Source organism: Patella vulgata, chromosome 1 (genome assembly GCF_932274485.2).
Source record: "Patella vulgata chromosome 1, xgPatVulg1.2, whole genome shotgun sequence".
Lineage (NCBI taxonomy): Eukaryota > Metazoa > Mollusca > Gastropoda > Patellidae > Patella > Patella vulgata.
This window is the reverse complement of record NC_065879.2, coordinates 83,592,090-83,609,346: the sequence shown is the minus strand read 5'-3', so window position 1 is coordinate 83,609,346 and position 17,257 is coordinate 83,592,090. Positions and strand designations below refer to the sequence as shown.

The following is a 17,257-nucleotide window of genomic DNA, read 5'->3' as shown; positions in this document are numbered from 1 at the left end:
TCTTCCAGGGTAGGTTTTTTTTCTTATGGGAATTCTGGCATATTCTCATTTTGTGTACATGTAAACATAGACGGTTTATCAGCAAGATAAAGTCCTCGACTTCGGTTATGCTGGGGAAGAAAAGTTTCAGAAAGAACCCTCGACAGAAAACCCTCGGCCTGCCGGCCTCGGTTTTTCTTTTTCTCGGGTTATTTTCTTCAGTCTTTCTTTCCCCAGCATAACCTCGGTCTCATGCTTTATCCTACACATAAATACTTGCGTGCAATAACCCGGACAAAAGTGTAGACCCCCCCCCCCCCCCACCTAGCGTCCCCACTCCACCGGGCCTGTCAATATCTGTAAGGGTCAAAATACATAAACTTGTATTAAATAATATTTACATGACAGTGTCCCTTTAAGTGAGCAGTACGCCTCGTAGAGTATGGTCACGTGGTCATTTTTTCCCGGAAACGAAAGAAAACGTGGTGCACTGTAAAATATTTGAAAAAATAAACCCAACAAAACAACAAATACCGAAAGGTCCTCATATCCAGAGAAACAGCTAGAGTGGGGCGGGACAATTTTATGCTCGGTCGGGTGGTGTCACATTTTCAAGTGTGTGCGCAGGCACACTCAACTTTTATAGAGCCCTGCTTGGTTAACCAGATTGGTGGAACAGGAAAACCAAAGAAGATTACTTTGGACACTGTTGGTGAACCATATGAAATGTTGTCTACTGCTGTAAAGGGTGTAGAAATTTCAGCCATGAACAGTGAAGATTTCATTTCCTTGCCTACAGTTTACACAAAGGAAAAGATGCCTGTTGACAGGAGTCACATTCCGTCCCAGGACGATATAGATGTATGGCCCCATCTAAAGGACATCGATCTTCATGAGATGGATGTGAAAATCGGTCTACTTATAGGAACGAATGTACCAGAAGCCTACAGTCCCATGGAATTCAGAGTTGGTCCTAGAGGAAGTCCCCATGCTACGAAAACTCTATTAGGGTGGATTCCTTGGAACATTGTTAAGAGAAAAGAAAGTCTACATCAAAATCAGATATTAAATAGAATAGAAACAAAAGCTATAGAAGATATGGATAAACTTGAAATACTTGTAAGAGAATCGTACAATTTTGACTTTCCAGAAAGGTTGATTGACGATAGGAAAGAAAACTCTGAAGAAGACAAGCAATTTTTAAGGAAGGTTGAGCAGTCAATTGTATTCAAGGATGGTAGATACGAAGTAAGTTTGCCATTTAAGGAAAATAATGTACAGTTTCCAAACAACTATCGACAAGCTTTCAACAGATTACAAGGTTTAAAGAGAAAGATGTTAAAGAATCCCAGATTCGCAGAAGATTATATATTATTTATGGAAGACTTGTTTAAAAAAGATTACGCTGAGAAAGTACCAGAAGATGAGTTAGAAAGGACAGATAATAGAAGATGGTATGTACCACATCACGGTGTATATCACCCGAAAAAACCTGATAAGCTTAGAAGCGTGTTTGATTGTGCAGCCATTTATGAAGGTGTCACACTAAACGGATTGCTTCTTCCTGGACCTAACCTAACCAATAACCTGATTGGTGTTCTTTTAAGATTCCGACAAGATAAGATAGCGATTTTAGGAGATATAGAGGCTATGTTCTACCAAGTTAGGGTACCATCAAATGATGCAGACCCTTCGGTTTTTGTGGTGGCCTAATAGCAATTATTCATTAGAGTCTGCAACTTATCGCATGAAAGTCCACATTTTTGGAGCAACATCCTCACCAAGCTGCTCAAATGCCGCTCTTCGATTAACCGCAACCTCGAATGCAGAAAAATATGAACCTGAAACTGTCGAAACCATACTCCGTAACTTTTATGTTGACGATTGTTTGAGATCTGAAAAGAGTGAAGAAATAGCAATTAAACGAATTACTGAATTGAAAGCACTCTGTAAAAAAGGCGGTTTTAATATAACAAAGTGGAGTAGTAATAACAGAAATGTAATAGAATCTGTTCCGGTGGAAGAACGTTCAAAGGAAATTAAAGGAATTGACATAGAAAAGGAAGATTTGCCTGTTGGAAGATCATTGGGAGTTACATGGTACCCCCAAACAGACAGTTTTGGATTTAAAATAAATATACCAGAAAGTAAAGCTACTCGACGTGGAATTTTGAGCAGTACGCCTCGTAAAGTATGGTCACGTGGTCATTTTTTCCCGGAAACGAAAGAAAACGTGGTGCACTGTAAAACTTATGATTTTCTGATGCTTTTTGTTGAGTCAAATTTGGGGAGAAAGAAGGGATACATGGACCTATAATTATGGTATGTAAAAGTACAGATATATAATTAATGAAGCGCGTATCGTAAGTTTGTTGTCATTGCATAGAATTTTGATTATTGTCTTGAAAAGATTCACATAGTCCGCGGTCAGTCTCAACAGTCGTAGCCTCGATTATCTTACATAGCATGTCTAAAGGCGTTCCCTGTCCAAATTTTCATTTTGTAGCCTCGATTGTCACACAAGCAAATTTAATAGTATTATTGCATAATTCATTTTATTTGTACATGTATTTCTTTGTCGACTTGGTTATTTGTATACATATTTATTATTGTTGTTATTGTCTTTTCAGGCAATCAGTTCAGATTTGTAGAATTTCCTCAATAAAATGTAGAAAGAAAGAAAGTTTTTTACTTGGGTGAAAGGAGAAAGACTGAATTGCATAAGCTAAATATAGGCAAGCCAGTTTACCCCTGCAGAATGAAAGAAAGCCCCTGTAGACCAGCCCTGACAAAGCTGTAACCTACACTATCGAAGTATTCATAAATTATACTAACAGCAGTTGAATGATGATGATGAGTTAGTTGTATTTTACGTCCGCTTCCACCGAGGTGATATCGCAGACAATGCAGTTGAATACATTGAAAACATTTATATAGCACGAGCATGACTTGAAAGCGGTATTGCAATACAAATCAATTAACATCCTAGTTACGACACACTCGCTGGTCGATACAAAACACGTTACTGAAACACCCGAGCACTAACAAAGATGGTTACACTTGCGGATTTGGTGAGTTGCTTTACCTTGATCTATTTTGTACTGAGTGGAAATTGGAAGTAAACCCAATTAAATCTAAAATAATGTGTTTTATATATACACCTAAAGATAATAAATTTCTCAAGCACATTTTTTACTAGAATGTCCATTGTATGAAAATTTACGTACCGTTCACATATACCCAACATGAGTTAAATATTATATACTATTCAAAAAAAGTAGGGGATATTTGATTTTTAAGTGTTATTAAAGTCACCTAATGAAACTGACGAAGAAACAAATGACAAAATGAAATGAAGTTCACATTCATCGATTTATTCCAAATGATCGTTAGACTAAGTAAGGCACAGACTGACCATTATAAGGGTAAAATGATACCCGGGGTCAAACAGCAAAGTTACCACAGCATCACAACCAAGTCAGTAACGGGTAAATCCTCCTCTGTTTGCCAAACAAGCATTGATCCGACGTGGCATACTCCTAATGAGACGTCTAAGGTCATTTTGGTCCAGATTGTCCCATTCCTGTTGCAACGCAGCAGCAAGTTCTTGGACATTGGCAGGACGTTGTTGACGTTGACGTAACCTCTGTCCAAGCATGTCCCAGACATGCTCGATGGGGGAGAGGTCGGGACTCAGTGCTGGCCAAGGTAATGTGGTGATGTTCTGTTGTTAGAGGTAACCTGTAACGATCCTGGCCCTGTGATATCTTGCGTTGTCATCCTGGAAGATGAAACGGCGGCCATGACGTCGTGCGAACGGCACAACATGGACTGCCAAGATGTTGTCCCGGTAGTACTGGCCTGTAACACGCCCTGCAACAACATGTAAAGCCGTTCTTCCAGCAACAGGGATGCCTCCCCACACCATAACAGAACCACCCCCAAATCGATCATGTCTGATGACGTTAACGTCTTGGAAGCGCTCGTTTGGACGACGCCACACCCTCCTACGTCTGTCCAAAAAATCAACAGTGAACCTTGACTCATCTGAAAACATCACATTGCTCCAGCGTCGATTATCCCAGTGTTGACGATCCCTACACCAACGACGTCTTGCCTGAATGTGATGATCTCTCAAACAAGGGATCACGCGAGGACGTCGGGCGCGAAGGTGACCCCTATGCAGTCGATTCCGAATCGTCTGGCCACTCACTCTCACACCAGTGTCTGTTTGAAGACGAGCGCTGATCTGATTTGCTGTGATGACACGATTTCTCAAGGCCAAGGTACGGATAAATCGATCCTGGGCTTGAGTTGTCGCCCTTGGTCGACCTGAGCGTGGTCTGTCCTGTACAGATTGTGTATCACGGTATCTGGACCATAGCCTGCTTATGACAGACTGAGAAACATTCATCGTCCGCACCACAACCGCCTGTGTTGTGCCGATCTGTAGCATGCCAAGGGCACGTAACCTTTCATTTTGGGTAAGCCGACGCATATCAAAATTTGTTTTCTGGTCACTAAAACAATTAAACTGATGTTTCCACCCTGGAATTCAATGCCACAATGACTGTAACATTCAAAGTCAGAGTCGTGCAAATCTTGGGTTGGACCCCCATGATGATCCCAAGCATCACCTGCATTCCATGCGGTAGCTATTGGTGCGTTTGGGCGTCACATGTAACTGGAAATGTTTCTTCTGTTAGGTTCTATAGTGACTTTTTTCGTAGTCATTTGCATATTTTAGTATTATGCCCCCAAAATCAAATATCCCCTACTTTTTTTTTGAATAGTATAGTCCATCAAATGGGCGCAAAACCAGACCCAACTTTTCTAGAGTAAAATTTTACGTAGAATACGATGCCGAGTGGTAATCAGTCCGCCGTTGGGGCGTTTTCGAGATATGCGGGGTCAAAGCTCAAATGAGTTCATTGGCACTGAAAGTGAATGCGCAGTCATTTTTGTATCATGAAAAAAAACCCGAAAATGATCGAAAGTAATCACACTTTCAATAAAAATGTAAACTTGCCAAATTCACCTTTATTCTTTGTGACCCCAGAGGTCAAAAGGTCACATTGTCCGTCTTAGCATTAGGAAAATTTAAAGTAATAAATGTCAGCGTAAAATATAAAAACTAAAGCGAAACCTGTTCTAATTAATAATAGGAACATTAAAAATTTATCTTTAGGTGGTCTTAGCACCGAACTTTTACTTTGGAACGTCGAAAATGATCTTGCATAACAGAACCAAAACGCCATGGAACCTGTTTCAATGGGGCCGTCAGATAAATGGGGCCGTCAGATAAGCCGCCCATATGAAATGTTTATGTTCATGTGTAGGCAATTGGCCTGTTATTATCATACACTGGTTACCTCTAATAAAAACAGCAGTGCATTTCCGCAGTTTTGTATTGTTTCTGAATATCCCCTACTTTTTTGAAGAGTATATTATAATTTTATTTCTAAAGCGCTACATTATAGCAATAGTTATTTCTAAGCGCTGTACAGGCATATACATGCAATATAGATGATTAATATCTACATTCAAGTTAAACCAACTGTGTCTATATATTTTTTAAGGCTTACGTCGAGCTGTATAAACTATATGATTTATTGGCATTAAAACTCCAATGGCTGGTTAACAATGCGTAATTAAAGACTATAATTGGATCTTTGTAGAAATAATCATAGTAATTAAATTAAGGTGTCATACGATTGCACATAATATAAACTACGATATCATAACATTCTTTAATTACAATTCTCAGTAGGGGATGGGTATAATTTATTGTGTAACATTGTGATTATAATCAAAACAATAAATCCCGTCCTATACTCCAAACAAGACATAGCAAGAAATACCTCCTATTGCGAACAGTATAATATACCTAGAATGTTCTACACCAACTCGGGGGGTTTAGAGAAACTCGACTCCCGGTCCGTCCCTTGTAACATCAAGGTCGATAGTTATTCATTTCACGACAGACACTTGTAATTGCCACAGTAGTACATTTTATCACAAGCACGGGACACTAGGGGACCAAGGGTCCCTGACTTTAGCCTCGCGAGGGATTCACACTCTATTGGAGGTCCGGTGGGGTACTCTCCTTGCTTTTATAAAAATGACCATAATAAAAGGTTTTCTGTAATTTGTCCTGGTGTTTCTAACTTACTCACAAATTTGGTGTGTGGCAATCCTATTTGAAGTAAGTTTTGAACCCAACATTGAATTCAGTAACCCTAAAAATCCTTATTTTGGTTTCAGTTTTGGTTGTCGTTTTAAATTTACACCATCTGGACCATTCTTAATTAGTTTTTTTAGATAGAGATTGAACCCAACAATCACCAAACCCTATATATAAGACATATACCAAGCCATATCCAACGGAAAAAAATGACAGTTAATTCAAATTCCATCTATTTAGATTTCATTTTGCCGGCCATTTTGAATTTCTACCATCAAGAATACTCGGAATTTGATCCCAACAACTCCAAAACACATATATAAGATATATTACCAAATTCTGCGACTTTGGACTAAATTTTGCCGGACATTTTGAATTTCTGCCATCATGGATTCATTTTGAGATCAGTATTGAACCCGGCGACATCGAGAACCGTGTAAATGACGTGTTACAAGTAATATCCAACAGGTAAAAATGACGATTAAATTAATATCAGCTGTCGGAGACCGATAACCATATGAAAGACAGCAAAAGTCATATCTTACGAGACTATCGCTGCCTTTTGATTACCATATTTATGGGGGGTTTTTAAATTCCATTATATTACCAAATTTGGCAGGCATTTTGAAAGAAATGCCCGGCGCCATATCAAAAATACATTTTTTAAATTGATGGTTGTCAAATTGAATTTTTCGGCACATTTCGCTCGCATAATCCCTCTGTGTTTGAGGAATTTAAAAATAAATTATTTATCCTCCCACTACTAAAACACACTTATTACGAGATATGGCTCTTCGAAAATTCCTGAAGACCGCCATATTCAATTATGTTGATTACGTCATTTTGTCTGACATATTTATCATTGAACTAAACTGCATTGGTTTCTTTTGCAATTTGTTTAAGGTAAAACGCTATCCCACCCAACATAATAATACTGCAAGAAGTATATAAAGCTGTAAGACGCCATGGTACGTCATGGTTTTTGTGGCGTCATAGTTGGGACCCAAAATGGCGCCTGGAAATGAGTTGTCTTAACTTTCCCTATATATGGCTTTGGTTACGGTAAGGTCGTAGGGATAAAATGGCAGCATTTTTTAACTCGCGAGTATCGATTTCCTATAGGTCGGTAATACATTTATTTGCACTAAAGTACACGGTTTCAGAGATTTCGTCGATTTTCTGGTCCACTGGCGGCCATCTTCCAATTATGTTAATTATTCAAATTTCCCCAAGACCGATAACGGCCGCTTTTGTTATGGGAGTACTAGAGGCCATACCTGAACGGTTCCCAAAGAAATGATTTCTGTTGCAGTTTGTTCTAGGTCCCCCGACACATATTGTTATCTCTACCCACCTATTTCATGACTGGAAAAAAAATTGAACCATATGTTAGTCCCGAAATGACATAGTTTGTGGCGAGTGGACGTTAAACCCCATTTCTCTCTCTCTATCATATTTCCATGTCAACACCTATACTAAGTCTTTCCGTTATTTATGTATTTATACCCAGTCGTCAGCAGACTTTGGATGATATTGAATTAGAGACTTAGCTACTTTAAACCGTATTTCTTCTGTCTTATATAAAGGAAACCTTATCATCAGTTCAAAGTTTACTTGGAACTAAATTAAACCAACCTGATTAAAACACAGATCCTATTTCGTTTCGTTTTTATAGTTCAAAATTTCGTTTTACTTGTCTTTACTACACTAGAATCTGGAAGTGTTGTTTTTATTTGACGCCCATGTATAATTAAAACGAATTGCAACGAAAGCATACATTAATTTCTTGTAAACAAAATCACATACACGAGTTATCTCCCTTCAGGCGAGTGAGCGTAAAACTCTGATTTGGGCTCAACGTTGCGAGGCTTTTAAATTCAATTAAATTGTTATTTTGTATTTCCAAAGTCAACAATTTGGTGTTATTGGGCAGTTATTGGGTGTTATTGAGCAGTTATTGGGTGTTATTAATTTCTTGTCAACAAAAATCACATATAAGAGTTATCTCCCTTCAGGCGAGTGAGCGTGAAACTCCGATTTGGACACAAAGCAGCAATGCTTCTTAAATTCAACTAAATTGTTATTTTGTGATTCCAAAGTCAACATTTTGTAGTTATTGGTTGTTATTTTGGAGTTATTGGGTGTTACTGGGGTGTTATTGGGCAGTTATTGGGTGTTATTGGGTAATTCGACGCGCTCGTTCTGGATGGCCAATGAAACGGTCTGTTACGGCGAGCTTTAGGCGTGTTTTGCACGGAAATGTGGGTAATGCTGATTTGTTAATCAAATTTCTGATGTCATAGGGTCAAAAGCCTCTCGTATGACCTCTGACGCGACCTATCGCTGTATATATAACCGGTCAGATCTTCATGAATTGTAGGCCATCGAAATTATAAAAAAACCAAACCGAAATGAAAAGAAGATCTGTATTTTAATCAGATTGTAAATTAAACATGTTAATGGGATTATAGATAATTTACAAAGACTCTATTGCAAGCGAAGATATTAGCCTTTGAAGGTTTGACAGACGTGTGCAATAATTTCAACCACCGTACTGGTTGATCGAAGCTAAGTCTCGGTCCTCCATATTTGATTAAATCAAAGTATCGCTGAACCATTCTAATATATTTAATATCGGAGAAATCTGATGCCATCGAGAGTTGATTAAGGCCTGGGTCAGTTAATTAATGTCTAAATAATACTTTAGAAAACATTTCAGGCCTAAAGAAAGACCTGCAATAGCAGATTTAGCTCTTGCATAATGCATGTTTAAGCTAACATCTCGTTGGTATTATTTAATAAATTGTGTACCATAAGTGATACACATATACATAGACGTACGGGCACGATGTCAGTTAAGGGGAGGGGGGGGCAGAACCCGAAATGCCCGAAGAAATTTCGAGTTTACAGACAGCGACGCAGGTCCTCTTCGAGAGTCGGAGAGGAGCTTACCATGTATGGAACCCCCAAGACAAATTTTGGAATATTTGACGGACGCAAACGCGTTTTCCTGCTACTAATTCCAACCCGTGAACAAAGCGACTTCTAATATAGCTTAATTAAACATACATTATGCAAGAGCTAAATCTGATTATTGCAAGTATTTTTTTAGGCTTCAGATGTCATAGGAATTAATTAAAATCAACTCTGTAGACCCACGGATGGCTTGGATTCGGCTTTGATTTAAACAGGATTTCATTGATTGATTAAATTTTTAAATGGCGTCGTAAGCGGAGATTAACCGTTACTTTGACGTCATACTCCCGGAAATTTTAGATCGAGGCTAAATGATAGACTGTACGAAACGAGGCCGCTGTTGAGCGAGGCCGCATGTCAGTCAATTTGATTGAAAGTTCGATATATACGGCCTTGATATTATGTTTAGTTGTGGTTAAAATGAGAGTTTGGATGTCGGTATTATACGCTCTTTTGTCACTTGCGTTTACAGAAAAATTATGGAAATTGATAAACATCGCAGCTAACATCACCCCATTTGATCACTGTTTCCTATTTTTTTTTTTTTTATTTGTCTGCTTCGGGAGTTACGTAGGCCTAACAGTTACAGTACAAGAGTACACGCAGGCTAACAAGAAGTCGGCTATAATTATGGAATACACAGACCATCATCGGTGGGTCTGGAATACACAGACCATCATGGGTGGGTCCGAAACACACAGACCATCATCGGTGGGTCTGGAATACACAGACCATCATCGGTGGGTCTGGAATACACAGACCATCATCGGTGGGTCTGGAATGAAATCAACGTATTACAGTGAATGCAGTCCTTGTCCCCTGTACAATTTTTCTCTGCACGTATGGTATGGCCGTTTACCAGTAGCAGACTGGAACTTATTTGATGAACTTTTTAGGCTGCTCTGACTTTCCTCTCTTTTTCTTTTTTACTTTCAAACGTGGCATATCGACGATCTGTTGAATGCTGAACACCAAAAACTAAAGATCAAAAACTACCGAAGAATACTTACATACTGCATTGGGATGTTTTATAACTAGTTCATAAAGAAACTGAGAGTCTCCCACAATTTTATAAGTGGTCTGGTCTGACCCACCTACGGAACCTCAAAAGTCTTATGCGCGATCTGGAGTGATCCATGACCAACCTAGACTGTCTCACTAATATTTATTCGTGGCCTAGTGTGACCCATTACTCACCTAGAGTGTCCATCATTTTCATACGTGACAGACAGTTGCCCACAACTTGTATGCCAAACTGCACGCAGCGATCCATCTACGTCATACATCATTATGATCACTGTCCCAATTAGCCGCCATTTAAAACGCCCACGTGATCATTTTGGGGAGGGACTTATCGGCCGGACTAACGCTTTGTGTACACAACAGAGTAAAAATAACCCGAGCACGCACGTGTTTTATGTAAACACGTGTCTTTAGCATAATGTAAACTTCTGCCAATCCGGTAAAGGCGATATATAATATGTACTAGTGGGTAATATTGCAATAAATTCTTTGCCATTGTAAACTGTCTTTAGAGTTTCAATCTGTTTATCTTTCAAAACAAGGTTAGATACTCCTAAAATTGTCTTCGCAAACAAAACCGCCTCTGTGAAATTACCTTTTATGGGCGCCGCCATATTGAATAATTAGAGGACTATTTTGTGATTCGGCTTTGATAAGTTTGACATCTTTCATACACATAGCGGCTAAATAAAAATATATAATTTCATTCAATATGACAATAGAAGATAAATAAATACTTCTAAAAATTCCACCCTGGAATTCAATGCCACAATGACTGTAACATTCAAAGTCAGAGTCGTGCAAATCTTGGGTTGGACCCCCAAGATGATCCCAAGCATCACCTGCATTCCATGCGGTAGCTATTGGTGCGTTTGGGCGTCACATGTAACTGGAAATGTTTCTTCTGTTAGGTTCTATAGTGACTTTTTTCGTAGTCATTTGCATATTTTAGTATTATGCCCCCAAAATCAAATATCCCCTACTTTTTTTGAATAGTATAGTATCGCCCAACTCATTGTGTGCTTTCTATTTCAGATGATGTTATTTACAGTCAAATCATCATCTGCCTTCGCATTATGGACACTTACTTCATTCCTGTGTCACTGGACAGCAAAAAGATATCTGGCAACACTTTGGGAGGGTGACGAATTAATATATGCATCCATAATAACCACCGTACAATGTTTTACATGTTTCGTTTTTGTGGATATAATACCTAAAACTGACGTGAAGAGTTCCATTGTAAAGATTGTTGCCCACATTCTGGCAACATTTTGCACCAATTATAGTATGGCTTATATGAATGCTGCTTCAACATTTACTATTAAATTATTAGAACCAATCACATCCGCTGTTGCTCAAAGTCTATTCCAGGAAACATTGATACCGCTGTCGTCACTAATTAGCCTACCACTTATTATCTACGGAGCCTTGTTGTTTACCGGGAGTTCATTGGGTGACATTGTAATATCTCCGGGAATCTTGCTAGCTTTCATGTCAAATACAATTTTAGCAGCAAGAAACATAGCCATTTTAACAGAGCACAAAACGAATTCTGAGAGTCGTTTGAGGAACTGGAAAGGGGGTTTTCTGTACGTGGCCAGTGTCTTAATTGCATTAGACATAACCGAAAGAACTGGAGTTCTTTCTAAATCTGAAGTACAACTAGTGCTTCTGGTAGTTGGATCAGGAATATTCCATGTCGGGTATTCATATATCAGTACACATGTTATATTAAAGACTATGACAGTGTTTAATCATTCTGTTTTAAATATCTGTAAACGATTGTTTGTTGTGATTCTGTTGTATGTTGGAGGAGGACGACGAGCTTCTGGTCGAAACTGGCTGGGTTTACTTGTTTGTTCTGTGGGACTGGTCGTCCATGTTCTTGACAAATCTACCAAGCGTGATCACAGAATGGAACAGGTATCGAGTAAAAGAAACGGTAAGGGTTTAAGTAAGTACATACAAGTGAAATATTTAAATAGGAGGAAGAACAATATAAACAGAGAGAGAGAGTCTTTTCGGGACTAACGCATGGTTCAATTTTATTTCAACAATTCGCTTGCGTGTAGGGGCCTTTAGCAGTGGAAGGGGGACCCGGAGACAACCAACGAGGTTGGACAGGCGAACCTCCTCCTTGTCGCATACAACCGGGGAATCAAAACCACGCCAGTTGACTCAATGACAGACCTTATGATACAGACCTCTAAACCCAGCAAGTATGTGGTGTCTACCCATAGGAAATCGATACCATATATTTACAAAATTCCATAAATTTTTCAATCCATTACAACCACCGCCCCCTCTAGATGGAAAATTCATGACGTCACTGTGGAATCCACCAAACTATATAAACTGCCACAATAAGCATCCTAGAATATACAAATCCCATCAATTTTGCGTTATGACGTCAGTCGATCAGCTGAGGGGAATCTAGAAATGGCTCCACTACTGAAGTCTTACATCTTACTCCAGCCACAGTAGTGGACCGTCCTAAGGCCTTCCTTTGCGCAAGTTTTGTAGTCATTTGACTACAAAAAAGTTACTGGCCTATAACTCCCTTAATTTCCAATTACACTGACCCCAAAACTGTACTGTACATAGCTTAACATATAATAAACCAATTCTCATTGAAATAAAGGTGAAACCTTACCGAATAATTATATTATTTGATTTAACCCAACTGCTATGCGAAATTTTTGTTCAGTTAAAATGGCGGGTGTACCAGACTCACGTGATGTTTATATCACTCGAAAATACAGAAAAACTGTTCGGTATGATAAAATTAAGATTTCTGTGTTCCACTTTTCACTTTTTGTAACATAATCACTTATTTCCATGCAAACTATGGTGATATGTGTTGAACAAATTGCAACTGCACCTATTTTACTTGCGTAAAGAGTCGAATGGTGCATCAGTTGCAGCCGTAGATAAGAATTATCTCGGCTAAAAATTGCAGCTAAGGGGAATCCTGTGTGCATTTCACTCTTGCATCATGTTTGGGGAAGGGTGAAATTCAAAATAGCTTCATAGGTTATAGCGGTAAATCTATCCATTAAAAACATTCGTCATATTAAAGACAAATCTAAGATGGCCACCATAATAGTCATTGTCATTTCTATGGTCTTGTATCACACTGATCAGCAGTGAATATTCGCTAGGCCTCTACAATCACTGATAAGGATGACATCGATGCGAAAATATTAACTTTTTTCCTCCGACAAATTAAATTCTAAAACATTTATTTTTATGTATTAGAAAAATAAATAAAGACGTTTGAAGTACTTGTAGGTAAAAATTATTCGGGCATTCTGCCCAATTCAGTAACGTCCTATGTAAACAATGCACGCGCCATTGAGCCAATGATTGACGTTGTGTGATGTGACGTCATGTATTGAAGGCAGTCATCTTTACCGAGATATTAGAAGACTTTCGTAATCCTCTGTGAAACAGACCGGTCTTGTATGTGGACGGGCTTCATTATTGCCCGGAATTGTATTGCTTTATATTAAACAATTGCGTAACAAGACACAATAACATACAAATAATACACGGAAGCTTTTCGAGAGAGACTATGGGGTTAAAGGGTCGTAAATACGAACTGCGCATGTCATCGTGCTAATTTTAGGATATATACACGTGGGTCTGTTTACCTTTCTAACGCAATCGTAAGGCCTAGTACAGGAACTTTCCTGACAAATGCCATTTTCATCCTGTAGTTAATCACGTGACCAATGACCTCTGGGTCAACCAGTGTAGTGCGCGAGTCGACGGCAAAGACGAATGCTGCACAGAGAGGCGTGTGTGGAGAATGGGTTATTTATATGAAATGGTGGCCATCTTGGACGCCATTTTGAATTTCACGACATAAGATAAAACTGGTGGGATTTTTAAATTTGTGGTAGATACAATTATTGCAGGGTTTATAGGCCAATTAGTGCTTGAGGGGGGGGGGCAAAATAAAAATGGCGCCATAATTTACCCCACGAGGTAAAGATGGGTAGGACGATGGAGAGCCAGTAGATCGTAAACCAAGTACTTGAATAGCCTAGGGCCTGTCTCTCATCAAGGGTTATTTTAAAAAATATTATTCAATTTTAATTTTTAAAAAAAAAAATTCAGCCTGATTAATTGGAAATTTCGTATACTATGATGTTAATGTTTTGCTATTTTTGATAGTCTCGGTCGTCCTAATATAAAATAATATACAAATTTATTATATATTTTTTTATATTTTTACAGGCTTGGTCAAAACGATCGCATACTGCATGATACCCTTGCTGCTGTTTGGCTCCATAACGATTACGTCCATTTTAAATCTAAATCGATCAGTGTTCGTATTCAATTACACGCTCCACAATCCAACCCATTTAGAAATGAAGGCCTACGATAAACGTTCGCCCTTATTGAAAACAAGCGATGAAATAATACAGGAGGCACAAAGAATACATTATGACCTGTTTACGGAATTGTTGAAACCTTATAAAAATGTAATGCTTTTCGATATTGCGTTGCATGAAAATAAGGGCGACCCGGCTATTACCATTGGTGAAATGATATTATTACAAAGATTGAACAAAACATTAGTTTATTACTGTGATTTTTATCGGTGCAAAAACAACAAGCTCAAAGATGCATTGTCGATTATTAAGGATTATAGTCCTCAAAACCTCGCTATTCTTTTGCATGGCGGGGGAAATCTCGTTGGGTGGATTGCTAATGACAAATTAAGAGAGAAAATACTTAATGCGTTTCGGGGATTTCAGTTCGTTCTGTTTCCCCAGAGTATCTTTATGTCTGGTGGAGAAAATCAACTCAAACATTGTGAAAATTTGTATCGAAGAGAAACCAATTTAACCATGATTCTTAGAGACAGAAACACTGCACGACTTGCTCGAAAACATTTTGCTGGACAACCGAAACTTATCATGGCACCAGATATGGCTTTTGAGATTGGTCCAGTTCGACGATTTATAAAACCATTCTATGACATTTTATGGATTCGTAGGACAGACCAGGAACAGATTGATGACCAAATACCATCCCTACCAGCTGATCTACAGATTCGCATTGAAGACTGGCTAAGCTGGTCAACAGCGCGGAGTAACATCAACATGGAAAACGCTTATCTTATAGCCAATCATGGACTTCTATTCTTACAGAGGGGTCGGGTGGTTATTACCGATCGTCTTCATGGTCACATCTTAAGTATTTTATTGGATATTCCCCACGTGATCCTCAATAACAAGTGGAATAAAGTCAGTAATTATCATAATACATGGACTAAAAGTCTCAGAAATACGCGAGTTGCTGATAACGGGTTTCATGCTATAGAACTAGCCAAACAACTTCTGGTAGAATATTCTGATGTTTTACCTGAAAAAGTTCCGTTCATGACAGTTGAGGATCATATCCATTCAGATTAAGTGGGGGACAGGCGAGCGTATTTTTTCGCCCGATCGCGGCGATTTTTAAAATCGCTCAAAAAATACGCCCGTGTGCCCCTTCCCTTTACGGCAACGACGATTCTGCTCGGCAAACCATTCGCCCGATTAATCGCTCGTATCTAGCATGATGGATATTTTCGGGCGAATATTTTTCGCCGGTGATCAAATTCGCTCGTGTGCCCATGTCCAGCATATATTGTCGGGCGATCCATTTTTATAAGCCAATCGTCGACAACGTTGATATCGCATGATCTCAAAATGGCTGCCTCCACTGCTAAATCGTAGGCCTATTACTATTATATTATCAATCTATCAAGTCCACAGGATATATGTCGTATTGGTAAATGTTAGCGGGGAGAATTTCGGCAGGCTTTGTGACGCGACCTGCCGGCTGGAGTCCAGCCATGAAACTATTCAATTGTTTTTTTTTCAGACAACTAGTATCATTATGTATAGCATTCGTTGTAAAACTAATTCTAAGAGATTTTGATTTAACAGTTTTTACGTATTTTTGAAACAGGTTCCGATGCGTTTTGGTTCTGTTATGCAAGATCATTTTCGACGTTCTAAAGTAAAAGTTCGGTGCTAAGACCACCTAAAGATAAACTTTAAATATTCCTATTATTAAGTGTGATTACTTTCGATCATTTTCAGCTTATTTTCATGATACAAGAATGACTGCGCATTCATTTTAAGTGCAAATGAATCTATTTGACCCCGAATATCTCGGCATCGTATTCTACGCAAAATTTTACTCTAGAAAAGTTGGGTCTGGTTTTGTGCCCATTTGATGGACACCCCCCCCCCCTCCGCACTGAGCCTCCAGACTATATGTTTTGATGTCAACACTTAAGCGTATCCATTTATAGTTAGAGAGAGGGAGAGAAATGGGGTTTAACTCCCACTCGACACAAATTAGGTAATTTCGGGACTAACACATGGTTCAATTTTATTTCAATCATTCGCTTGCGGGAGGAAACCGGAGGATCCGGAGAAAACCCACGCGGTTGGACAGGCAACCCTACTCCATATCACGTACAGCCGGGGAATCGAAACCCCGACAGTTGACTCAATGACAGACCTTATGAATTATTAGTGGGCAGAAATTCGCCCATGTATCAGTTATCACTCGTCACTTCAGTCAGTTATATAGAGGGATAACTCGGTTTTTTCCTTTTGCGTTCGTCACTTCCGATTGATTACGATCTATCGTAGCAATGATCTATGTGGTAAAATAATATTTGGAACGTGTTTAACCAGTTCTATCACATATGTGATAATGACTGGCATCAATATTGTCCTTTAAGCGAGTTTTGTGGTTGCCTGGTGAATGAGAGTATTGGGATAGATAGATAGATAGATTTTATTACATAAAACACCCATTTCGGGCAGCATGTAAATAATACATATTATGCATGAAAAATAAAGAAAAAGTAAATAAAAAATGCGTAAAAATGAATGGAAACATATTAAATGTGGATGAAAATTATAAAAGATTAGAGATGAGATGTACATTTACATACAATGAGGGAGTATGTACAAAATACAAACTTAAGTTCAGAATATCGCATAGTAGCTCGAACTAAAAGTAAAGAGGTCTTCGAATTGTTGGTTATTGTTAAAATCTGATTAAAATACAGATCTA

General features: G+C 38.7%; 1 protein-coding gene across 2 annotated transcripts; it reads left to right on the top strand.

Annotated features, from left to right (window-relative positions):
• Positions 1-1,301: 1,301 nt before the first annotated feature.
• LOC126831861 (uncharacterized) lies at positions 1,302-16,063 on the top strand. Of its 2 annotated transcripts, XM_050562512.2 has the most exons (4): positions 1,302-2,301; positions 2,610-3,050; positions 11,198-12,119; positions 14,408-16,063. In XM_050562512.2, exons 2-4 carry the CDS (start codon positions 3,030-3,032, stop codon positions 15,589-15,591), a joined length of 2,127 nt encoding a protein of 708 aa, XP_050418469.1. In that variant the 5' UTR covers positions 1,302-2,301; positions 2,610-3,029; the 3' UTR covers positions 15,592-16,063. The 2 variants fall into 2 exon arrangements, with proteins under 2 accessions (XP_050418469.1, XP_055954256.1); XM_056098281.1 differs by having other exon boundaries at positions 1,302-3,050; positions 11,198-12,107.
• Positions 16,064-17,257: the final 1,194 nt, after the last annotated feature.

What these genes read in the sequence shown, in the direction of transcription:
- LOC126831861 (XM_050562512.2), top strand. Translation starts at nt 3,030, where the DNA reads ATGGTTACACTTGCGGATTTG. An exon ending in TGGTTACACTTGCGGATTTG is followed by an intron (nt 3,051 to 11,197) that starts GTGAGTTGCTTT and finishes TTTCTATTTCAG; the next exon opens with ATGATGTTATTTACAGTCAA. An exon ending in AAGAAACGGTAAGGGTTTAA is followed by an intron (nt 12,120 to 14,407) that starts GTAAGTACATAC and finishes ATATTTTTACAG; the next exon opens with GCTTGGTCAAAACGATCGCA.